Source organism: Camelus dromedarius, chromosome 14 (genome assembly GCF_036321535.1).
Source record: "Camelus dromedarius isolate mCamDro1 chromosome 14, mCamDro1.pat, whole genome shotgun sequence".
Taxonomy (NCBI): Eukaryota; Metazoa; Chordata; class Mammalia; order Artiodactyla; family Camelidae; genus Camelus; species Camelus dromedarius.
This window is the reverse complement of record NC_087449.1, coordinates 63,263,592-63,287,184: the sequence shown is the minus strand read 5'-3', so window position 1 is coordinate 63,287,184 and position 23,593 is coordinate 63,263,592. Positions and strand designations below refer to the sequence as shown.

The 23,593-nt window shown below is 54.0% G+C and overlaps 2 protein-coding genes across 6 annotated transcripts; one reads left to right on the top strand and one right to left on the bottom strand.

Annotated features, from left to right (window-relative positions):
* Nucleotides 1–11,982: 11,982 nt before the first annotated feature.
* On the bottom strand, nt 11,983–17,381 carry FBXO2 (F-box protein 2). The gene is made up of 6 exons (XM_031464055.2): nt 17,248–17,381; nt 13,927–14,298; nt 13,359–13,488; nt 13,185–13,280; nt 12,594–12,732; nt 11,983–12,423 (listed from the first exon to the last, which is right to left on the bottom strand). Exons 1-6 carry the CDS (start codon nt 17,267–17,269, stop codon nt 12,289–12,291), a joined length of 894 nt encoding a protein of 297 aa, XP_031319915.1. The 5' UTR covers nt 17,270–17,381; the 3' UTR covers nt 11,983–12,288.
* Nucleotides 17,382–17,419: 38 nt separating this feature from the next.
* Nucleotides 17,420–22,922, top strand: LOC105107029 (F-box only protein 44). Of its 5 annotated transcripts, none has more exons than XM_064494059.1 (6): nt 17,420–17,517; nt 18,853–19,134; nt 20,286–20,383; nt 20,568–20,663; nt 20,772–20,907; nt 21,799–22,922. In XM_064494059.1, the coding sequence occupies exons 2-6, from the start codon at nt 18,870–18,872 to the stop codon at nt 21,978–21,980; spliced, it is 777 nt and encodes a 258-aa protein (XP_064350129.1). In that variant the 5' UTR covers nt 17,420–17,517; nt 18,853–18,869; the 3' UTR covers nt 21,981–22,922. The 5 variants fall into 5 exon arrangements, with proteins under 5 accessions (XP_064350129.1, XP_064350130.1, XP_031319917.1 ...); XM_064494060.1 differs by lacking the exon at nt 17,420–17,517 and adding an exon at nt 17,842–17,925 and having other exon boundaries at nt 20,587–20,663; XM_031464057.2 differs by lacking the exon at nt 17,420–17,517 and adding an exon at nt 17,842–17,925.
* The last annotated feature ends 671 nt before the right edge of the window (nt 22,923–23,593 follow it).

The window sequence follows — 23,593 nt, the reverse complement described above, 5'->3', positions numbered from 1 at the left end:
CCAGCAGGCCCCCCAGGGATAGCCTTCATGGTCAGGAGTCCAGATGCTAAGCCAGACAAGGAGATACTCTGAGGGCAGAGGGCTTTCCCATGGCCTTAAAACTTCATGGAGAAGTAAAGTTCTGGGTGCAGTGCCAACAGGGCTTTGCAGAGAACAGGAGCCATGATCTTGGGGACGATTGAAGATCCAGTTCCAAGCTCTCCCCAAGGTCAGCAGAATACAGCAGCACCAGCCCCGCTGCCTGCCACTCTAGCAGATCTTTCTCCTAATTATATCTGAATTATGCAAATCAATACCAATGTCGATACACGATTTCCTCTAACAAGTCAAGAACATGCAAGAAGTGAAGACCTGGGGAGACGGAAACCCCTCTAATTGGGAGTGAGTTTCTCTGTTTTTGTCATGGCTGAGGGAATAAATGGTTCCATGACAACCCCAGAGAGGAGGAGGTCAGGTGAGAGAGCATGGCAGAGGACAGACAGGACATGAAGACAGGGTGTGGGCCAGAGGGGACTGGGAGATTGGGGTCATGCTGAGAGCATGATGGGTATAGTACCAGCCACAGAACAAAAATGTGATCTTGGAGATTCTTTTTCCACTGAGCAGTTTAAAATCCTACAAAGCTGGAAGGTAGGGGCTCAGGAACACAGAGCAGGCACAATCTCTTACCCCTGGACATGGGCCAGGAAGGAAGGAAGGAAGGAAGGTCTATCATACATTAGACCTTTGCTACATGCCTCCGCTAAGCATTGTACCTCCAGGCTCTCACTTAGTCCTCAACACTGAGTTAGGTACTGTTATGACCCCATTTCAAAGATGAAGACAGTGAGGTCAGAGAGGTGAAATGTCCTGCCAAGATTCCATGGCTATAAGCAGAAGGCTGGGGCATTAACCCTGGTTGTCCCACTGCATCTCACTGCTTCATTAAGTGCAACTGGGGGTCATAGGCAGAGAATAGGCAGGCAGAGAGTGGCCTAAGGAGGGATGGAAAAGGGGACAAAGACTCCCATCTTGAATCCCTGGGAGTCTTAGGCACAGGGACCCTTCCTGCAGGCCCATCCTGCAACGAGGAAGCACCAGGGCCTGAGCTTATCACGAGTGTTGGCTTAACTCCCTTTGCACTTTATGCCTAATCACTTTGTTATGACTTGTCTTCCCCAGATAGACTGGAACACACCTGATGAGCAATTTATGTGTTCCGTAATCAAATATTCTCCAAGCTAAGGGCCCAGCATGAAGCGTTATAGAATAGCAGTTAAGATCTTGGTCTCTGGAAGCAGACTGACTTTATCCAAGTCCCAGCTCTGCCACTGGGAGCTCCCTGGCTTTACAACAAGTTACTCTCCATGCCTCAGTTTTTTCTATCTCTAAAATGGGACTGAAGATAGTGCTTGATACATAGTAGGAACTAAATAAGTGTTAGCTGTTCTGATTGCTCAAGACAGGGCACCAGGTCTCAAGATGAACAAGGCACCAGCTCTGTCCTTGAGAAGCTCATGGTACAAGGAGAGTGGGGGAAGGACAGCATCGGGATAAGTCAGTTACAGAGGTGAGCAAAAGGGCCATGGGAGACCAGGAAGGAAGCCCTTAACCTTGCTTGGCTTGGTGCTTTGGGGAGGGATGGGGTAGTCAGGGAAGGCTTCCTGGGGGTGGTGACACTAGGACTGAGTCATGAATGCTAAGTGGGCTCACTAGGTAGACAAGAGAATCAATGGTTTTGCAGGCAGAGGGCTCAGCCTGTGCAAAGGCCTGGAGGCATTCAGTCTGCAGCAGGCAGTGGCAGGAGCTGAAGTGGGAGAAATGGGCAGGGCATTGCTTTCCAGAGATTCTGAATAACAGGCTAAGAGGTTGGGATTTCATCCCAAAGTGCCAGGGAGACCCTGGAGAGGAACAAGATGAGCCTTGCACTTTGGAAAGGTTGCCCTGCATTTGAGTGGAGGCTGGAGCAGAAGTGTGGAGGGAGCGAGGAAGGAGGCTGAGTCCTTGAGCCCAAGCCCCCAGCTCCCATCTCCCACTTCCCAGCAGCCAGATTTCCTCTGTGGGGGCCCCGGTGGGAGCCAGAGCTCAGCGGGAATAGGGAAGTTATTAATCGCTCCACAACGCCGCAGGCCATGGTCCATTTGCTGCTTTTCTTGGTCTGTTTTGAAACTGTGAAATGAGCCCCAGTCTTCAAGGCAGCCATAATAACCATCCTGATTCTGACATTTAAATTACAGATGGCATTTTCAATTAAACAGGCGCTCTCAGCAGGTTTAATTTAGCTATTAGTTCTGGTCTGTTCTTTAAGTGCTTTAGGGGGGAAAAAAAAAAAAGGCCAGCAATGAATGCTAGGTCTCCTTCCAGGAGGAGGGAAGGTCTCTGAAATGTGACACCAACTATCATCTTCTAGCTCCCACGGGGACTCATGCAGCCTCCTGTAAACAGTCACACTCCACTAAATTCACCCTCACACACTCCCAGAGGCACTCACAAAGCTACATACATGCAGACCCAGACTCCCAGCTACAAATCTAGTGGCTTCGGGGTCACGGTTGCCACAAGTGTGCAGAGGCTGTGCCTCTCCCATCTGATCAAAGAAACAATAAGAGATTCTGGAACCAGATAAACTTGGATTGACGTCTGGGCTCTGCTGCTAACTCTCTGTGTGACCTGGATCAACTTTTCTGAGTCTCAAGTTTTCTCAGTTGTAAAATGAGAATAAAGATGAGACCAAGTTAGAATAATTTATTAAAGTGTCCAGCATTGGTGCTGGCTGATATAAGTGTCCAATAATCCTTGTGCCCCCACCCCCTTGCCTTACTTAGACTGTCACGGGCCAACTTGGAGCTTGCCCACGCAAGATTGCCAGCCCTAGATGGGTGCGGGGCGCTGTCCACGGTGCTGAACCACACTTACTGTTTGTTCTCAGTTCCAGTCGGGTTATTCCTTCCCCCAGCCTGGTAGGCTTGCTCTGAGAATCTCCCCTGACCCAAGGTGGCTACTGCAGGTGATCAGGGTGGCAAAAGTCCAAGTTTTCTTCTAAGGTTCTGCCTCCCCACACCCTAAACATACTAAAATTCAGGTTGGGGGCAAAAGCACCTAAAGGTACAGCATGTCTGGCTAACAACCCTCAAGAGAAGCACATCCATTCCTTCCCCCAGCACGGCCTCAGTTTCCTCCTCTGTAACTGGAAAGGTGTAGGGGAGGGGGTAAACTGAGTGCAAACCCCTTAGACAGAAGAAGCCAGCACTCAGGTGGGTGTGACATAGGACTCTCCTCTTTTCCATCCTCTTCCTCCTCCTCCTTCCTTGATCCCTGGGGCAGATGTTCAATCGGTAGAGGAGAGTGGATCAGAATCTCTCTGGATGGAGCTGGGGGCAGGGGTTGTAATATAAAAAGGCAGCTGCAATATTACAACATGACTTTATACTTGGGGACAATAAAACAGATACACAGCATTTTCATAATTCAGGCTAGAGATAATCAAGCTTGGCAAAATTGTCTTGGTCACTGGTGAATCAGACTGTGGTGGGGCATGAGGCAGGCAGGGTTAACTGAGTAGTGAGCTACTGTGGGGTGAGAGCCTCCATCCCCCACCTCCCCAAGCCCCTACTCCCCTCTCCTTGGTCAGGACTCCAGCCCCTGCAGAACCCCAGCCTGGATCAGTCTTGGCCCCCTCCCAGCAAATCCCTTGGCCCCAGCTCATTAGCCCTGAAAAACCTGCTCAAATCCAAGGGGAGGGTTTTTCTGCTAAAATATCTCCCTCTCCAGCTAGTTTTTTTCCTCTCTTCCCCACATCATTAGTGAAAGTGCAGCCTCTGCAGCTCCCAGGCTGTGTGGGGTGAGGAACTGCCCCCTCCCCGGGAACTCCTGGCCAGGCAGAGGGCTGATGGCTGGGATCTGGCCTGAGGGGTGGGCTGGAGAAGCAGATGGAGCTGGAGACCATGAGGGACATAGAGGGAGTCCTGGCAGAGCCCCTCGTATCCTGTCCACAAGGATGCTGTTTCCCCCTTGATAAAAATTGGAAGCAATTGCTGTCAGTAGGTCAGGTGAGTGCTTGCCCTGCACCAAACACTGAGCCAAATACCCACTTGTCCCTGCCCGAGGCTGTGAGGTTGTGCAAGGTGGGACTCTTTGTTAGGCTTTTGTCCCTGCACACAGGCCCCCTTCTTTGAGCCCCACAGTGTCTGCCCCCTTCTCTCAGCCCTCCAGTTCTCAATGGGTGACTCCACTCCAGGCCATTCCTATCAAGATGCCATCCCTCTCACCAGTTACTAGCTCAGTGGTGGGCATGTGAACCCACTAGACTTACTGCTAGAAAGACATACACCTGGAGGGTGTATGTCTGGGATGCAGCCACATAGAGCTGAGAGACAAAGAGAAAAACCAAGTTCTGAATATACTGTTGGAGCCTCTGGATCCAGTTTTAACCATAAGGAATCAATACAGGGCTTTTCTGTGATGTGAGTCCCCAAATTTGCTTTTTAATTAAACCACTTTGAATTGCATTTCTGTCATTTGTAGCTGACAGAGTAGCAATGAGTACAAGGATTTTTAGCACACCCCATTTTTTGGATCAGGCAACTGAGGCCCAGAGAGGTCAAGCTACTTGCCCCAGGTCAAACAGCTACGGATGGGCAGAACCAATGCTTCAGAGTGAAAAGCTCTCAACCACAACTTGTTCCCCTAGAGGTTCTGGGAGGAAGGGGGTTGGGGGAAGGCTCTGAGACCATTTTCAACAGGACAAGGGACAAAAAGGTAACAGGTTGCTATGGTTACCAGCTCACTGTGTGGTCCCAGAAAAGCAGCCTCACCTCTCTGAGCCTCAGGCTGGGAACAAAATGCCTCACCCCTGCAGAGTGCAGGTGGCCCATCAGGCAAGCAGGATGGCTGCCTCTTGTCCCCTGCCCCGGAGGTCTGTAAGCCAGGGGCTTCCCCAGTCAGGCAATAGAGGTTCCCCCCAACCCGGGCTGTCAGACGCTCCCCACTGCACACACACTCTACCTGGTTTTAAATGTCTCTCAAAGACCAAATTCAATTTCGTATAACTCCATGAGCTCTGCAGTGCAGAATTCATCGGATGAGGAGCCTGCTTTTCAGGGAATAATTCATTTTTCCGGTGTTGGAGAGGAGAGTAATTGATCCAGGGGCTGACACCTCCCTCCCTTTCTCCCTCCCTGGGACCATCTGATTCCAAATGCAGCCCGGAGACTGTTAGGTCAAAGTCACAGCAATAAATAGGAGGGGGGCTTCTGCTTTAATATATTGGATTATTCCACTCCGTGGTGACGAAAAACAAGATTTAATTCCCCGAGAAACACCAGCAGAGAAAATCATTTCCTTGCCTGCTTCTCCCCTCCTTTTTTTTTTCTTTTTATTTTTTTCAGAGACATCTTTGTCTTTATGCAGGCTTTAGGTCCTCACTACACCCTACACCACCAGAGACTTTCTCACAGCTGCCCACCCCATCTAGGGTCCTCTTCTCCTGACTTGATGAAGACTCAGGACCCTCTCCACCCACTCCCCTCAATCCTGGGTCCCCAAGGACAGAGGTTTCTATTCAAATTCAGATGATATTATGGTGCTTAGCAAGTGGATAAATCACGGCAATAAGCCCTGAGAAAAGACCAGTTAACACCACAGCTCCAGCTGATCGGACAGGAAGCTAAGAGCTGGCTAGGGAAGTAATTTATCTTCCCACTACTCCTCAGATCAAGAGTCCACTCACTGCCTCCTCCAGGAAGCCTCCCCTGATTAAGGTCCAAGTTAAACGCCCCTTCTCTGGGCTCCCAAAATACAGTGGGCTTCCCCCTTGCATCCTTTTTACTTTCGGGCAGTAATTGCCAGACTTGTTCATTTTATTTATTTAACAAGCTCGTCATTGTACTTGCTATGTGCAGGTCCTGATCCATGTGCTTTCCAAATATTAATTCATTTGATCCTCATAATAAACCTATGAGATCCACCCCAATTTTACAGACAAAGAAACTGAAGCACTGACTGGTTATGTGACTTGGCCAAGGTCACCCAGGCAGGGAAAGTCAGAACTGAGAGTCCAGGTGTCTCCCCCTTTAGTCTGTGAGCTCCCAAGGGACAAAGACCTCATTGGTTCACTAAATCCAGAGGCCAAGGCCTTCCAACAGTCCCACCACCTACAAGACTGAAATCCCCATGAAAGTCACATGGGAAAGCCCCTTGGTGTTCAGAGAATTCCAGCTTTAGAGTGAGACAGGCCTCAGCTAGATTCCAGCTGTGTGACCTTGGGCAAGACTGCACTTCTCTGAGCCTCAATTCTGTCACAGTCTCTCAAAAAGGAATGAAAAAAGTACACAGGCGCGCTGGGAGGATTAAATAAAGCCATGCACCAATGGCACTTTGAATACACCTGGCCCACAGTGAGTACTCAGTAGGTGTGAAATGCCCTGGACTATCAAATATGGGCTTTGGGGATACTTTTGTGACACTCAGAAAATAACAAAACCCTACCAATCCAAGCAAATGAAGCAAGATCTGAGATCTGGATGGAAGGATGGGTTTTTCTTAATAGTAGTACTAAGATGCGTGAGTTGCCAAGAACTACCAAGAAGAATTTTGCAAGCACACACAATCCATTTACTTCTGGGAGTTACTGAGATGTGGGAGAGTCTGAAACAGGGGCTTACTGAACCAGAAATAGCACTTGATGTGTGTTTCAGTCATTCAGCCAGCATGGATGGAATGCCTTTCAAGTGCATTGAAGCATCATGGAGTCAGGTAGGGGCACAAGCCTTGGGGGGCCTGAGGACCCAGGCCTCAGCCCAGCTAGCTCTGCAGCTGACAGCTTTGTGACCTTGACCTTGAGACCCACCTCTCAGAGCCTCGACTTCCTTATCCATAAATTGGGATGACAAAATGAAGTCTCCCCTGGGGAGTCAATGAGATAATGTAGCCAGGGGAGGTGATCAAGAGGGAGCCGTTCCCTCCCACCTCTCAACAGCAGCAGCCCCAGTGGCAGCAGTCAGCCCAATCTAATTGGCCTCCCACCTTGTGCAGAGAAACTCGTAGGCATGGGGGCCTGGAGCCCTGGGTGCTTTAGCTCCTTGGAGCAGCAAAGCAGGTTGGCAGATGGGGTTGCCAGTTCCATTTTGCAGATAAGGATGAGGGGCAAAGCCAGGTGAAATCGAAGTGTCTCTGTCCCAAATCATGCTCTTAACCCTGGACAAGCAGCTTCCCTGATTCCTGGGAGAGGAAGGGAGAAGGAAAAGCAATGTGGGAAGGAGGCTAGAGACCCCTGCACACAGGTTCATTTATCAAAGGTGACCCCAGAAAGGAGCCCACAAGGCAGAGATAGGTTACAGAAAGATCCCGTGTGGGAGGAAAAGTAGGGAAGGGTGCCAGGTGGTCCAGGGTGGAGACGGGTGAGTGATCCAGGGCCTCAGAGAGCAAATCCCTGCTATGTGCAGGGGTTCAGGAATTTCTGTGGAGACTCCTTCTTATAAACATAACCTGGGTGGGTGTTTCCATGCTTTTCATCTCTGCCTCCTTCGCTTCAGCCCCACCCCCATCCAGGCAGTTCTGCCTTACATCTAACTGAAATCTTTCCTGCTGCATCACTAACAGACCCTGGCTAAAGCACTAGGAGATGCCCACCCTGACTGCAGAGACTCCTGGCTCAGGGTGATAATCCTGCTGATAATTAATTGGCTTTTGTTGGAGGAGAATGAATACCATCTCATCTTAATCGTTTTCATTATTCTCCTTGTTAAGCAGAGTCAACACAAGATTAGGTTTAATTTACGGGGGGAAAAATGGCAAAGTCATTATTTACCAGGGGATTAGGATTGGATCTGCCTGGTTGTTCTGTGTTCACTGCAGGCTAGGGGCCACAAGGAGGGGCTGGGTTTCTGCTGAGATGGGGACAGACTGGAGGGTCTAGGCCCCCAGAACCATTTCGGGTTGGATCCCTGGACCAGCCCTTTCCAGTCTTACAGAACTCAGGGCTCAGAGGACCCAGCCTTACTGTTTCTCAGGAGCCTCTGGCTTAAGACCAGCCCCAAAGCAGGGCAGGGAGCTCAGCCTCTGCAGACCCAGACTTAGCCCCAGGCAATGGAAAGAAAACAGGATTTGGATTCAAATCCTGACTTTGATGCCCCATTCTCTGTGGAGAACCTGACAGAACCAGCCCCGCCTGGGGACTCCCTCGACAATGCTGACACCTAGTGGTGCTTAGAGAAACTGGTCCTTCCTTCCCTCCTCCCTCTACGTCCCCAAGTAAACTACACCATGAATCCAAAAATCCAGATTTACAATCGGATTTACAAGCGAATAAATCGGAAAGGGGAAAAGAGACTTTTTCCATTTCAAAGTGGTTAAATAGATTTCCACCAAGAAATCTAAAAGAAAATTCATCTTACCTCCCCTGACCCCTTAACCAAAATGTCCCAGACACTTAGCATCCTTTCCTTCTGCCTGGGACAATGGTATGCAGAGAAGCCCTGGAGTCCCCGCATCCTTGTCATTTCCAACTCCTTCCACTCTTCCTGCCCCAACTCTGTCCTCTAGCACGAGCCTATCTTCGACCCTGTACTGTGGTAAAGTGGCTAGGTCCAGCTTAACCACTTACTTCTCATATGATCCTGCAAGTTACCCAACATCTCTGAGTCTTAGCTCTTTCATCTATAAAATGGGAATATCTCTATCTACCAGAGAGGGCCATTCAGCAAATTAAACAAGCCTGCATGCTTAGCACAGGAATTGGCGCCAGTAAGACCTCAGCAAACACCTGTTCTTGTCACCACCATCATCAACATCATGTTCATCCCGTTACTCCTGGGAAATTTCATTTCACCAAGGAAACTGTAAGCTGCTGATGTCTAACGCTCCATCCTCATCTTCTGCTAGACAGAGGAAAGGTTTTCCCTTAAAAGCCACTGCTTCTTGTAGTGTTTATACCTTATAAGACAGAGCATGCAATAGGAGCTAGGGAAACTCTCAGGGTGGCCTGCCTACATCTGCAACTTTCATGTCAAACCACTCCCCCACTTGCTCACTGAGTTCTAGGTGTGCTGGCTGCCTTACTGATCTGTAAGTAAATCCATTCCCACCTCAGGGCCTTTGCACTTACTGCTGCGGTAATACTCTTCCCCCAGATACCTGCATGGCTGGTTTCTCCTCATCATTCAAGTGTCACTTTCTCAGAGAGATCCTCCCTGATCACCTTGACCAAAATAGCACTACCACCTTCACTCTCTACTTTGTTTACTATACTACATGGATCAAGTGGCTAAGGGGCTGGGTAGAATTCCAGTTTCACCACTTACTAGCTGTGTGCCTCAGGCAAGTCACTTAACCTCTCTGTGCTTCAGCTTTCTCATCTGTAAAAATGGAAATAATAATAGTTCCCACTTCATAAGGTTATTATGATGAATCAATATATATAAAGCTCTTGGAGTAGTGCCGGGCATGTGTATTAAGTGAACTATCATGTTGGTAATTATTTATTCAGCTGCCTGTGTTTCTGTTTCTCCATCTAGAATGCATATTCCAGGAGTACAGAGTCCTTGTCTGTTTTGTCGCTGCCTGGCAGACAGTAGGTACTCAAAAATATCGACTGATTAGAAAGGATCTTGGGGGATGCGCAGGCCTCTCTCTCCTTAGCCATGTTCCAGTGCCTGTGAGCCTGTGGCCAACCTGTCTGCCATCTCGGGCTTCCACACTTCTCAGGATCCCGAGGCGCCCCCTGCTGGACAATGTGTAGGTGTTTCTTTGAAGGAAGCTGATACCTGCCTCCTCCGATGGTAAAGTTTCTGGGCCTGCCGCCGGGCCGGCCATCTGGAGTAGGGGACAGTGAAACTGAAGGGTTTAGAGCACACTCTTTGGATCCAGGGGTACCTGGATCAGAACTTGTGCTTCTCCAGTAACTCTGTGTATCATATGCCAGGAAAGTCTCTCATCCTCAGTCTCTTCACATCTAGAAATGGGTACCATGCCCTTGCCCCCTTCCCCACATCCAGCTGGGTTACAGAGGCAGTGTGACAGGTCATACTCTGTGCCAGTGAGTTTGCAGGCCCCCTTCCCCACAACAGCAGCCCTTGGGTAACCCACGAGAAGCGGTCCTGTCTTCCCAAGCTAAACACCACCAGTGTATCCAAATATCCCTCCGGTGACACTCAGGGACAGTCTGGATCGCCCTGTTGTCTGAGCCCCTCAGGCCCCCTCTGTGGGCCCGGTGCCCTGGGGAGACCATCTGGCCTCTGGCCTCCCGGCTACTCCCTCTGAGAACGGAGTTGGCCGGAGGTGGCCTTGCTGAGCTTACACCCTCCTGCCCACTCCCCCCGCCCCCGGCTGTTCTGTCTCCCCCATCACGGCCCCAGAAGCCGAGGTTTCCCTGGGCCTTCTCTTGCCTCACTCCACACGTGTTCCCAGCTCTCACCAGGGCCTTGGCTTTGGCTGCTGGCTACAGACACTGCAACTTCTATGTCTCCAGCCCAGAGTTCCAGACTCCTTACAGGCCTCTTCCGAATGCCCCACGGAGGGAGCTCCCCTCACCCGCAGCACCTTTCATGCCCCTCCATATTCCTGCCCTGACAGCTAGTCTTTGTGGAGGGTAGAGTCTTGCAGTCCTTACTGGGCAGGACACCCGCCACTGGACTCCTGCCTCTCACACCCACTGCATCTCTCTGACCAGCCTCTTCCCACAGCCCCAGCGTGGGCTCTGGATCCTCTCATGCCCATCCTCGTCCTTCACCCCAAAGCATCGCCTCGTGTATTACTCCCTTCCTTGAGCCTGGGTACTCCTGGGGGTGCCCCTCTTCCTTCATGGCTCCTCATCAAACTGGGCCAGGCAAGGCATCACTTCCCTGGTCTGATTGGCAACACAGGTAGGTGTGGATGCCTTTCCCACTGGACTGTGAAATCCCCTAGAAAGGACTGAGGGTGCTCAGAGGACAGAAGCTGTGTCCCTAACTTCAGACTGGGAGTCCTCAGCAATTTGTCTTCCCTGAGCAGGGACCATGCCTCCACCATTAGACTGGGGGTCCCCATGACATTGGATAGATCCTTCCCAAGATGCCCTATCTTTTCAGTGTGGCCAGGCCAGTGACTCTTTCTGGGACAAGGACTGTTTAACTTAACCCCTGTAACCTCAGGACCCTGCCCTAGGCCTGACCTGGGGTTGGAACTTCCAGAATCATGAGTGAATGAGTGAGTGAGTGAATGAAACAATGAACAAATGCAGGCAGGCCCCAGCTTAAGCCCTGCAGTCCCTCCCACCTGTCCAGCAGGTGGCATCGGTGCTTAGAATCAAAGGAAAGCTAGAGGGGCACGGAGATTTTATTGGTTAGCCTTTTGGAGGGAACAGATGTTTCAAGACCCTCGACCACCCCCAGGACCAGCTGTTGAGAGTCCTGGGGAGGGCTGGGTTTGGGAGCTTTTGGGGAGGCCAGAAACGGAGTGCTTGGCCCAGAACCTGGCACCACACCCTTCCCTCCCCCCTTCCCTTCAAACCAGTGCCAGGGGTCAGTCTCTGGGTGGGGCTTGGAAACTAACCAATGAGACCAGGTGCTAATGACTCCTGTACGATCCAATACCAGGCCGAGGAGGACAGCATGAAGTCGGCATGAGCTGCAGAGGGACACCAAGCTGATCCTTTCTGTACCCTCGAGCCACTGGCATCCATCCCTGCACCCAGGAGAATTCCTACCCTAGAGATGGTGCTGCCCACCACCCTACCTTCAGAAAAGAATGGGGAGGGGAAATCAAGAGAGGCCAGGAGGGCAGCCCCACACACACACCCCGTTCTGGCCTCTGGTCAGCTTGGGTGTCAGGCAGGCGCCAGGCCCAGCTCCCCGCTCCTTGGTCTCACAATTCCAGCCTTTGTCCGGCCGGCCCAGGCCTGGCTGGCTCCACACCGGCCCAAGGGCCTGGGGAAACCAGAGCAGCTGGAGCCCCACCAAGTATTTTTCCAGGCTGGGCAAGGGGCCCTCAGGAGACAGAGACAAATTCAAAGGGAGGAGAGTTCATTCGTCCGTTTGTTCATTCATTCCTTCCTTGGACAAATAATATTTATTGAGCACCCGCTTTGTGGCAGGCACTGTGCTAGGTTCGGGGGATTCAGCGGTGGGCTCAGCCCAGGCCCTCACCCATCTTATCTTCTAGATGCAAATATGCGCCAACAAACCCTGTCTCCCTTTCGTGGGGGGTGGGCTTGGAGTTTGGGACAGAAGAGAAGTGCGTGGGGTCGGGAAGGTGAGGATGCTACCAAGGCCTATATATGCACCCCCGGGGCTCTGCCCCTCCAGGGCAGCTGGGGGAGGCTAGAGGAGGGGTCACTCAGGGCTCCACCCACACGCTGCTGTTGGTCACCCGGGCCCCGAACCAGCCCTTCCAGTAGACGCAGTCCTGTCCTCCGTGCTCGAAGCGGACGAAGCGGACGCCAGGCCCATAGTCGGTGAAGGTGTGGGAGATCTGGGGGAGGGGGCGGTGGATAGGGAAGGCGCGGGAGGCTCAGGCTCGATTTCTCAGCGCTGAGTCTCTTCCACCACGCCTCTCAGCCGGTCCAGCCGTAGGCGGGGTTTCCACGAGCCCCGCCCCTTTCGCCCAGGCCCCGCCCCACAGCCCCTTCGCCCCAAGCTCACTTCGATCCAGCCGCCGTCCTCGCTGTCTCGCGGCACTGCCACCTGCCCGCTGTTGAACTCAGCCAGCACGTCCTCGTGCTCCGACAGCAGCTTCACCGTGAGCTCGTACAGGCAGCCGGCATCGCTGCGGCCCGAATACCTGCCCCGAAGGAGGAAGCAAGAGCCTGGGGTAGGCCTCGGCCATGCAAAGGGGGTACTATGGGACAGGCCCTCGACAGAAGTTAACCCTGCCGGCTGGTACTACCAGTGTTCCCATTTTACAGATAAGGAAACCGAGACCGGAGAGAAAAAGTGACTCGCCCAAGGTCCAAATCCAAGGACTAAACCCCAAGTGAGCCAGACCCAACTTTGGGACCAAAGCTAACCCGCAGAGACACTTTTTATTTGGACTGAAGATGGATATTAAAAAAACAAAACAAAACAACCTTGCCAACCTTTAAAACTCAGAAGAGGAGGTGGATTTCTACCTTCTGAAAACCCGTGGCCCACGTGGCCACATCCACTGGAGTTGCGAGGCATTGGTCCCTGAAGCAGAGCAGCCATCTCCAGTTTGCTCCCCAACCCCGTACCCATTCCCCCTGGGCAGCTCACCAGTCCTTCACCACGATGGCCGGCTGAGTGGTGTCCAGCAGCTCCTCCCAATAGCCCTCTGCCTGCAGGTCAATGACCTGAGCTTTGCGACACCACCTAGGGTATTGGGGGTTAGGACGGAGTGGACAGTGGAGGTCTCCCTCCCCCCTTCCATTCCATCCCCCTTCTCCTTACTCAAAGGAGGAGGCGAAGTATTTCTTGACGCTCTCATCGTGAATGAATTCCACCCCACAGTCTCCGGGCAGCTCCTCCACCCTCCAGCCGTCTCCACCGTGCTCCACATCGCACCAGCCCTCCAAGTCCTCTGTGGGAACACGACAGCCCTACGCTGGTCACCCAGTCTCTGCAAGGTTGTGGCAGCGCTGGCTGTTGCCCCTATCGTAGGGGGAGGGGAGGAGAGGGCAAACGTGGTCCTTGAATGGTGTCGCGGTGGGCAGATAGTGGTGGGAGTGAATGGTGAGCACTTCCTATTTGTCCCCGGATCCTCTCCCTGTCCTAGGAGGGTCCTCCGTGAGACCTGTCGCGCCCCAGCTCCCTGAGGGTGGAAGGACCTGGGAAAGAGACCCCCAGGAGCAGGACGGGAAGACAATACTACCGTACGCATTGGGGCTCTCTGTGCCGGGCACTGCGCCGAGCGCTTTATCTCATTCACCCCTCAAAGCAGGCTGGCCTTGTTCCGGCCCACTGTACAGAAGGGGAAGCTGAGCTCCCCAGGCCAGGGTAACAGGGCGTGACCCCTCACCTTCCCCGCACGGGTTGCGCAGCAGGTTGCGCCGCCTCTTGCTCAGGAAGTAGAACTGCTGCCAGTGGTCGCGCTCCTCCTCCGCGCCACCCTCGGGCACCAGCCCCTCCTGCTGGCACTTGAGCAGCCACAGGGGGGCGCCGTCCACCAGCTCCTTCCAGCGCAGGCATACTAGGCGGCAGGCCTGCACCAGCTCCGCGGCGGGCAGCTCGGCCAGCACACGCAGCAGCAGCGGCTCGGGCAGCTCGTCCAGGTACGCCGCCTCCTCCTCCTCTTCCTCCTCCGGCCGCTCCTCTCCGCCGCTTGCCTCCTCCGCGCACGCCTCCTCCTGCTGCTCCTCCAGGCTTGCCTCCTCCGGCTGGCCCACGCTCTCTGAGGGCAGGCGGGGCAGGGGAGCGGCTGAAACTCACCCCCCGCCACGCACCCACCGTGATGTGTTGGGCATCCGCCCCCGACCCACGCTCAAACAGTCCGCAGCTAGGGCCGGAGATTCTCTGACCAGAGACTGGGGCCCTGTGGAGGAGGCCCAGGGGACGAGGTCCGAGGTCCGTAGACCAGCCCCAAGTCTGAAGACCGGCCTTAGAGGTCTCAGTTTCCCCTGCAGGGCCAGTAAACTCTATTCCTGAGCCGATAGCAGTAACTGATGATATTATTAACACATGAAGTCCCATAACCCTCTCAACCGCCCTCTCAGATCCCTGCTCCTGTAGCCTCCTCCCCAGAGGAGCCCTCCTCGACTTCCCCTATTACATCCTGCCATCTCACAGCCTTGAGTTCCAGCTTTCCAAGCTTTTGTCCAGGGGTGTGATGCTTTGTAGACATATTTCTTTCTCGAGACTAGACTGAGAGAATGAGAGCAGGAATCAGGTCTGGGAAACTCACTGCTCCATCCCCAGTGTCTGGCATCCCGCCTGGCACACTGTCAGCAGCTAATGTTTGTTGGGTACTTAGCGAGTGTTAGGCACCGTTCTCAGCATTTTAATTTTATTTACTGTTGAAACAAGGTTGTCCCTGTTACTGTCCCTATTTCATTGATGAGGAAACTGAGGCACAGAGAGGTGAAACAACCCAGGATCATAAGCAAATGAGTGGTTGGAGGCTGGATTTGAACCCAGGCAGTCTGTCTCCAGAGCCACCCTGGCCACCACTGCTTTGAGAAAATAATTCGTTGAGTTAGGAGTTATGATTTTGATTTTGCCGATAGAGATGCTCTGGCTGAGAGATGTGGAGTGACTTGCCAGAGGTCACACTGCTAGTATTCAGGCAGGGGATTTGGGGAGCTGAGGCTTGAAGGGAAGGGAGAACAGGGACCTCAGGATGGCAGAGGGAGGCGTGTTACAAGAAAACAAATCAAACAGGGAGATGTAATACTTGCTTGGGAAGGACTGTCTCTTCACTCCTTTTCCTATCCCTGGCCCTCAGCTTCCTCATCTATAAAATGGGGGTAACCCCTGTGCCAGGCCATTCAGACAGTGCTGATGTTCAACTCCTCTGAGGAGGGGGTAAGAGCATTCCAAATTATAAGAGAAAGGACAGATGTCAGGGCTAGACTGTCTCCTGGATCCTGGCTGGCCGCACCTGGGCCATCAAAGCCTTGAGTAAGCAGATACCCAATGCCCAGTGTCTCTGGAGGAGGGAGAGATAGTGAGGACAAGAGGAGTCACTGGGTGATGGGGGAGGCCACTGCTCTCAGACCTTGGATGGCAGGGGAGTTCCTAAGGGCTGGGCCCTGGAAAGCCAAGATGGTGGTGGAAACAGGCCAGGCACCAGGAGAGGAATAGGCAGGGCCTAGACCCAAGTCTGGGTGTTGCCAGGACCTGGCCAGCCAGCTCTTCACCTCACATCCATTTCCCCCACTCCCCAGTCAGACTCCTGAGATTGGAATCAGGGTTTACCTCTTCAGAGCCCAGGATACACTGTGAGTCCTCTGTAGTTGTATTTAATGAATCATATTACTCTCACGGTTCCCTTCATTATTGGCCTTTGGTGGTGTGGGGGGTGGAGCACATCTTTATGATATAGGGCTTTACCCTTCCACTTTGGCAAGGAGGGAACTGAGGCCCAGAGAGGCTTACTGGCTTCTCCCAAGTCACACTGCACAATGGTGGGAAGGCAGAGAGGAAAATGCCTGCCCTGAAGCCACATCACCTGCCTGTCCCACTGCCCACAGCTCTCTGGGGAGCTGGGCCCAGTGTCCTCACCTTTCCACCCCTCCCCCTGCCCTGCCCTGGCCCTGGTGGACACCTGATGCTCCCCCGAAAGGTGCACCTTGGCCAGTCCCCTCTTCTGGCCCCAGGCCTGGCACTCAGGGCCCCAGATCTGATTACAACCCCCCAACCCCCTCTCAAGCACACACAACTCCCCACATTGTTGCCTTCGGAAAGTTACCTGGCCCCTGGAAGCTGCCTCTGAAGCTGATTCACTCACCTGGATTGGGCCCCGGAGTCTGGGGAATAGCTGGGCCCTGGGAAGAAGCAGGAGCCCATTCTGGGGCCCTACATAGGATGTGGCAAGGGGGCCATGGATTGGGAGCAGGAGCTGAAGGAGCTAGGATTTTCAGGGCTGGGAGAGGGGCTTGGCTACCTGAGTCTGCACCAGTATTTACCATTGCCTCCCCAGGTAATGGCCACTCTCAGATGGGCCTGATGAGGAAGGGGTGGGGGAATCCGTGGGCAGGTCTTGTTCCCCCCTGACTCAGCAGGCAACCCCTACAGGCCCAGCAGGCAGTTCTGGGGGTGGGGGATTGGTGCCAGACAAGATGACTGGGCAGTCTCAGGGGGCTACTCTCCCTCACCATGGGCCTGGTCCCCCACTGGGCATCCAGCCACAAAAGAACGGCAGTCTCTCCAGACAAGGGATCCCAGGAGCAAGGCTGGGATGGGGTGGGGAGAGGCCTGTAATCCCAAGAAATCCATGAGGATTCAGGCAGCTCACGGGCCAGAGTTGGCAAACGGAAGAAGCTGATGGAAGAAAAAGAGCTATGGCCTCTTCCATCCCAGATGGGTCACAGATCCCAGCCCGACAGACCCTCAGGAAGCTGCGAGGCGGGAACATGGGATTATTGGTATGCTGTTTCCTGGGTAAATGGGATCCAGGAGTCCTCCCTCCCTGCCTGTCATTTCTCCAGGCCTCCCGCATACCAAGATACCAGAGGACTGTGCCCTTTTGAGATTGTCTCAAGGGCTTTGCTTGGGTGAAAGTTTGCCGCTCTAGGTCTGGAGGGGCGCCCTCGCTCTCTGATGCTCCCACTCTGTAGCACTCGCCCGCCTGCCCTGGTCTCCCCTCCTGGGCTAAGCGAGTGGATCCGGTGGCGGCGGCTACCTGGGTCACCGTCTCCGTCCATCGCTGCGGAGGGCGGTCGCGAGAGGAGGAGGAGCCGGAGCGCTGCGGGGCTGTCCGAGTCCCGCGGCGGCGGCGAGTCCTGGCGCTGCCCGCTTCTGGGTCGGGTCCCCGCCGGCAGCGCCTCTTAAAAGCCCCCGCCTCCGCCCCCGCCCCGCCTTTGGCCCCGCGCCCGGACGCCCCGCAGTCCCGAGCGATCGGCCGGAGGCCTGAGGCTCCCGGTTCCTTAGCGGACCCAGGAGGCCAGGAAAGGTCAGGAGTCGGGTTTTCTTTTTTTAATGGCGGGAGTCCGATTCGGGGCGTCTCCCAGCCCCCTCCCGGGGTGGCTGCTGGGAGGAGGCGGCGAGGGGGCAGGGAGAGTCTGGGTCATGCGGAGGGTGCAGGGCGTGCAGCCCAGTCTGAGGGAGGGGACAGAGGCTCCTCCCGGCAACGGCCCCCCCAGGTAATTTTCCTACGTCTATGGGGGGCGAGTTCCAGGTCGGGTGCTCCCTCGCGCTTCGGAGATGAGAGCCGGCCGCGGAGGCGGGGCCGGGGCGGAGCCTAGAGGACAGGGGCGGGGCCTTGCGGGTTGGGGCGGGGCCGCATCCACCGGCTACGGCAGGCCGAGGCTGGTTCATCCCCGGCGGCAGAGCGGGATCGCGCAGCAGCGGCCGAGCGCAGGTGACCCGCGGGAGTAGGCGCGGGGAGCCCCGGGGTCCGGGCCGAGCGGGGTGGGCTCGGCGATTCAGGGCCCCGCTGCAGTGCGCCGGAGGAGGCCCGGCGCGGACAAGGCCCAGGCCACAGAACTGCGCCGCGCGGCCTCGAGCGGCGGCGAGGGCGGCAACCCGAGCTGGGCTCGCCATCAATGCGCAGGGGTCCGAGCCTCGATTTGGGAGGACATTTGAGCGCCACAAGGCAGGATGGGAAGTCGAAGGCGCACAGAGGCACCTGGGGCTGGAAGTCAGCCGCAGGGGTTGGGGGTGGGAGTATAGGAACGGCCTTTCCCCGTCGACCATCGCTTCTCTAGTCCAGGCCAGGCAGATTTCCTCCGCGGTCTTGAGAAAGTCGCTTGAGCCCTTTGGACCTCTGTCGGAGAAAATTATAATTATTCCCACCCTCACCCCCATTCTCCCCCTCCTCCGTTTTGAGGATAGGAGAGAGAATGGAGAGGGCATCAGAGGGCCTACGAATTGTTATTTCCACTCTAAAGACTGCCTGGCCTACTAAAAAAGGCTGGCTCTACAATCAGAGTATGCTCAGGCTCCTTTCCCCTCTGCTCCTGTCTGTGTGACCTTGAGCAGATCCTGCTACCTCTCCTGGCTCCTTAGCCTCCCTTAGAGGCTATTATGAGGTGCCAACTTAAAAAAAAAAAGATCAGAGCTCATCTTTGAGTTCCTGCGGTGTCTCAGGTCCTTGAACTCTCCGCAGGAGGTCAGTACTGTTCCTGGCCCCATTTTACAGAGGAGGAAACTGAGGTTCAGAGAGGCCCAGTGACTGCCCTGAGATAGTGGCAGAGCTGGGAGGGGACCTCCACCACCACGGGATGCTGTGAATACTGGGTCCTGGGGAGAGGGCCAGGTCTGTAGTGTAGCTTTTCAACACCCACAGGAGGGTGACCAGAAGCCATGGCGGTGGGCAACATCAACGAGCTGCCTGAGAATATCCTGCTGGAGTTGTTCACTCACGTGCCTGCCCGCCAGTTGCTGCTGCGATGCCGCCTGGTCTGCAGCCTCTGGCGTGACCTCATCGACCTTGTGACCCTCTGGAAGCGCAAATGCCTGCGTGAGGGCTTCATCACCGAGGACTGGGACCAGCCTGTGGCCGACTGGAAGATCTTCTACTTCCTCCGCAGCCTCCGCAGGAACCTCCTGCATAACCCATGTGCTGAAGGTGGGGTGCAGAGTGGGGCTGGTGTGTTCCCAGCACACACACTGTCAGGATACCAGCTAATATCCATGAAGCACTTACTATGAGCCAGGCACTTTAGGGGGTTTAATGCTTTCATCTTCTCACAAGAACCCCAAGAGGTAGGTACTGTTAGGCACCCATTTTTCAGATGGGCAAACTGAGGCCAAGAGTGGCATTTCTTATTTCAATCATAAGATGATTTTCCTAGTGACCTTTACTAGCAGAGGGAGTGTTGGCCAGTTGTAACTAATTGTGCCCAAGACACAAGACCAGGAAGTCAGAGCCGTATTTTGTTGACCTAGTTCCCAGACTCCAGGACCAGGCCTACTATGACTGTCCCAGAGGATAAAGGGGCCTTTGCTTATGAAACAATAAGATATCCAGTCTTCTTTCCAGCACATTACAACAGCAGGTAAAACAAGACTTATACAGGCATCCAGTGCCCCCTTTCTCCCTTGCTATATTGTAACTCAATAGCTAGACACTGGGATGGGATGAGAACCTCCTTCTCTGTTATGGTGCCAAATGCTGGAGCAAAATGTTAATGAAACAGCTCTAAGCTGTCCAGAGCTTCCAGATGCCTGTCTCACTCGACTGCCCAACAGCCATGTTCTTGACCAGCAGTTGGCATACTGCGGTCCATAAACCAAATCTGGCCCAGGGGCTAAGAATAGCTTTTGTGGTTTTAAAGGGTTATTAAAAAAAAACTGATGGAGTCAATATGTAACCCACAAAACCTAGAATATTTTGGCCCTTTATGGAAAAACATTGCCAGCCCCTGTTCTTGACCTCAGTTTAGAGAGGACAAAACCAAGTCTGAGAGAGAGAAACCAGCTTGCCTAAAGTCATAGAGCCCAGTATTGGTAGACTAGGGACTCGACCCAGTTCTGTCTGGCCAGTATCAGAGCATTCTCCATCACAGAAGTGGTCTGGTCCTTCACATCACCACATGTCTTGGAATTCCTAGGAGAAATCAGTCAGCACTGTTGGTCTGCAGTGTTCCCCAGCATGGGGCTTGAGGGCAGCTGCTGAAATCCAGGGAGAGGTGCCAGGAGCAAGGGAGGTGGGAGGTGTCACCTGGGAGGTGACTACTGGGGGACTTCCCTTTAATGTGAACTCTGCTTTTCCACCAGAGGGATTTGAATTCTGGAGCCTGGATGTGAATGGAGGCGATGAGTGGAAAGTGGAAGATCTCGCTGGAGACCAGAGGAAGGAATTCCCCAATGACCAGGTCAAGAAATACTTCGTGACTTCTTATTAGTAAGATCCAAGGGGTCTTGGGGTGGGGGTGGGGGGTTGGGGGAAGATCAAGTCACTGCACATTGGGGTCTCTCCTGCTCTGGGAGGGTCAGTCCTAGCTCCCCAGTGCCCTAGTGGCGAGCCCCAGCCCCTCCCACCCCTCCGCCTACCCCCAGCACCTGCCTCAAGTCCCAGGTGGTGGACCTCAAGGCCGAAGGGTATTGGGAGGAGCTGATGGACACCACACGGCCGGACATCGAGGTCAAGGACTGGTGAGTGCCTGGGGCGAGGGTCTGGGGGGGGGCCCTGCCACTCAGGTGCCCCACCCCCACCCTGCCCCCAATCTCCAAGGCCCTAATGGGCCCTCCCTCTGCCTGCAGGTTCGCAGCCAGGCCAGACTGCGGGTCCAAGTACCAGCTGTGTGTTCAGCTCCTGTCGTCAGCGCATGCGCCTCTGGGGACCTTCCAGCCAGACCCAGCAACAATCCAGCAGAAGAGCGACGCCAAGTGGAGGGAGGTGTGTGAGCTGGGAAGGGGGCAGGGGGCACACTGCCCAAGGCTGTGGCCGCAGTCAGACAGGCCTGGGTTCAGACCTCAGCTCTGCTGCTTCTCACCTGGGCTGTGGCTGTTCTGAGCTCTAAAGACATCAGTGGAATGATGCTGGTAAAGCCATGTTCAAAAAGGTTGACTATTATTAATTACTAGTATCAGTTATTACTATTATTTAGGTCAGGGTTCAGCAAACTTTTCCTTGAAAGGTCAGATATAAATAGTTTAAGCTCTGCGGGCTGTACTGTCTCTGTCACAACCACTCGACTCTTCAGCTTTGCCGATGTGTTATGAAAGGAGCTTTACTAAATGGACATGGCTGTATTCCAATAAAACTTTATTTACAAAAACAGGCAGTGGGCCCCTAGACCAGTTTTCCAACTCCTGATCTAGACCAGCGCTCTTCCAACAGAACTTTCTGCAGTGATAGAATTGGTCTGTCTGCACCATCCGGTTACAGAAGTCAAGAGCCAGTTCCTAGTGTGACTGAGGAACTGAATTTTTCATTTTGTCTACCCTTAATTAATTTTAACTTAAACCATACATGCTGTGATGACTGTATTGGATATCCTTTGGCAGCTTGCAAAGTTCCTTTCAGTTCCTTTGAGCTGCACTGAGATACTCCTGTGGAGTGGACCCAGCAAGATTTAGCTCCATTTTACAGATAAGGAAAGTGAGGCATAGACAGGGGAGGTGGTATGCCCAAAATCAGAGTTACGACTAGAATTCTGTTCTGCTGACTCTGGATCCAGCACTAAGACCTCAGCCCATCCTTGCCCCCTCACCGGCTCAGGGAGTGCCATCCTCAGGATTAACTCTCCTGACCTCTCTCCTTCCCTCCACCTGCCCCCACCCCCAGGTCTCCCACACGTTCTCCAACTATCCGCCCGGCGTCCGCTACATCTGGTTTCAGCACGGCGGCGTGGACACTCACTACTGGGCCGGCTGGTACGGCCCGAGGGTCACCAACAGCAGCATCACCATCGGGCCCCCGCTGCCATGACACCCCCGAGCCCCCAGCCACCCAACCCCAACTGGTAAACTGCTGTCAGAGAAAGGCTGGGCTTGGGAAGGGGAAGTGGAGACCAGGCTCCCTGGTTCATCCTTGTCCCCCAGTTGCCTCTTTGTGGAGCCTCTTAGTTTGTGCAGCCTTCACCTGTTATGGGTAGCTAGGTGTCCGCCTAGGGTCTCAACCTGAATGATGGGGCCCCTGAAGTTAGGGAGGTGCAGGGTGTTCCCCAGTCTCCTCCCCCAGACTCCTCTGAGGGTGGGTCTCCGAGCTCTGCTGTCATCCTAGATCTGTGTTTCTACCTTCCCCTCCTGGACCCTTTCTCCTTGTCTTCTTTGAGGGCCCTCAGAGCAGGGATAGTCAGGACACCTGGCAAGCCTGTGGCTGCCCCACGTAGTCCAGATACTGGGAGGTGACGCGTAGCTCAGACAAATCTGGGCGTGGAAGGAGGGCCCTGCTGGCCTGTCCTCTGCCCCATTCTCTGCCTTTCTTGAGCTCTTTTGCTCTGCCTACCTGCTCAGAGAGGTGGCTTTGGCCCAGAGGCTCAGGCCTGGTCTGAGATAGGCAGGCCCAGGGTGGGGTGGGGTCCTGGCCAAGTCTGGATGGTCTTCACTCAAATGAAACCCCAGAAGCCACATGGTTACTGGAGACAGGGCTCTCCAAAAGACCCTCCTACAATCCTGCACACGGTAACCCAGGCAGGTGGGGGGCAGGATTGGGCCCTGAGAGCTGGGATGTGTGAACCCTGGATGAGTGGGATGGAGAATTTTCAAGGACCACCTGTCCACCTCCAGGCATAGGCCAGGCTCCCAGGAGAGCATTCCAAGCCCCCACCCTACCCTTGGAACTGCCGTTCCCAGGACCTCCCCACCCTACCCGACTTCGTTCCTGCCTCTTCCTCCTACTAGAAGGACAGCAATGCTCTTATCCAACCCCTGCTGCATGTGGCCAAATAAAAGGTGTTCCCAGCCCAACCTGTGCTCTGTGCTTTCTGGGGGAAAAGGCAGACTTTGTGGGAGGTCCTGCCCCTGAACTGCAGAAGGTGCAACTTGCGTGGCTCTGTCCGAAGTACAGAGAGGGGTTGACATTTCAGGAGCCAGACCTTCACAGAATGAGGGTCATGGGACAGAACCCTGGACGAGCTGCAGACATCTTGCCCCGGCAGCCCTCCAGTACTGCCAGCTTCCTCTGGAGGCCTGGCCACAGGCTGGGGGTGGAATGTGTATCTTGGGTAGCTCCTGCATATAACTCATGCTGAGTTGCCATCCCAGGCATACTTACTGGTGTTTTCCTCACTGCCTAGAACTTTACTGACATTAGATGAAGCCAAAGAATTTAGAATGGTGCCTGGCACATAGTAGGTGTTCAGTGAGTACTGTTATTGCATTAGTTCACTCATCAGTGAGCTATTTTAGGTCCCCAGTCAGAGTAGCTACCACCACACAGCAAAAAAAAAAAAAAAAAAAAAAACAAAAACAAAAAACAAAACAAACAGAAAAACCAAAACACCCTTCCTTAGAGAAGGTGCAGCCTTGATGAGTTAACAGACTGGCCTGGGTGAGGCACCCTTGTGCAGTGCACAGCCTGCACGACCCACTGTGGCTGCCTGAAGTAGGTGCTTGAGATTTGTTGAACGAAGAAAGGA

Excerpts from the sequence above, each read along its gene's own strand:
- FBXO2 (XM_031464055.2), bottom strand. The coding sequence starts at position 17,269 with ATGGACGGAGACGGTGACCCAG. Across the intron at positions 14,299-17,247 it reads GGACGGAGACGGTGACCCAG|AGAGCGTGGGCCAGCCGGAG; the intron begins GTAGCCGCCGCC and ends GCCTGCCCTCAG. Across the intron at positions 12,733-13,184 it reads GCCATCGTGGTGAAGGACTG|GTATTCGGGCCGCAGCGATG; the intron begins GTGAGCTGCCCA and ends CCTTCGGGGCAG.
- LOC105107029 (XM_064494059.1), top strand. The coding sequence starts at position 18,870 with ATGGCGGTGGGCAACATCAACGAGCTGCCTGAGAATATCCTGCTGGAG. Across the intron at positions 20,664-20,771 it reads GACATCGAGGTCAAGGACTG|GTTCGCAGCCAGGCCAGACT; the intron begins GTGAGTGCCTGG and ends CTCTGCCTGCAG. Across the intron at positions 20,908-21,798 it reads GCGACGCCAAGTGGAGGGAG|GTCTCCCACACGTTCTCCAA; the intron begins GTGTGTGAGCTG and ends CCCCACCCCCAG.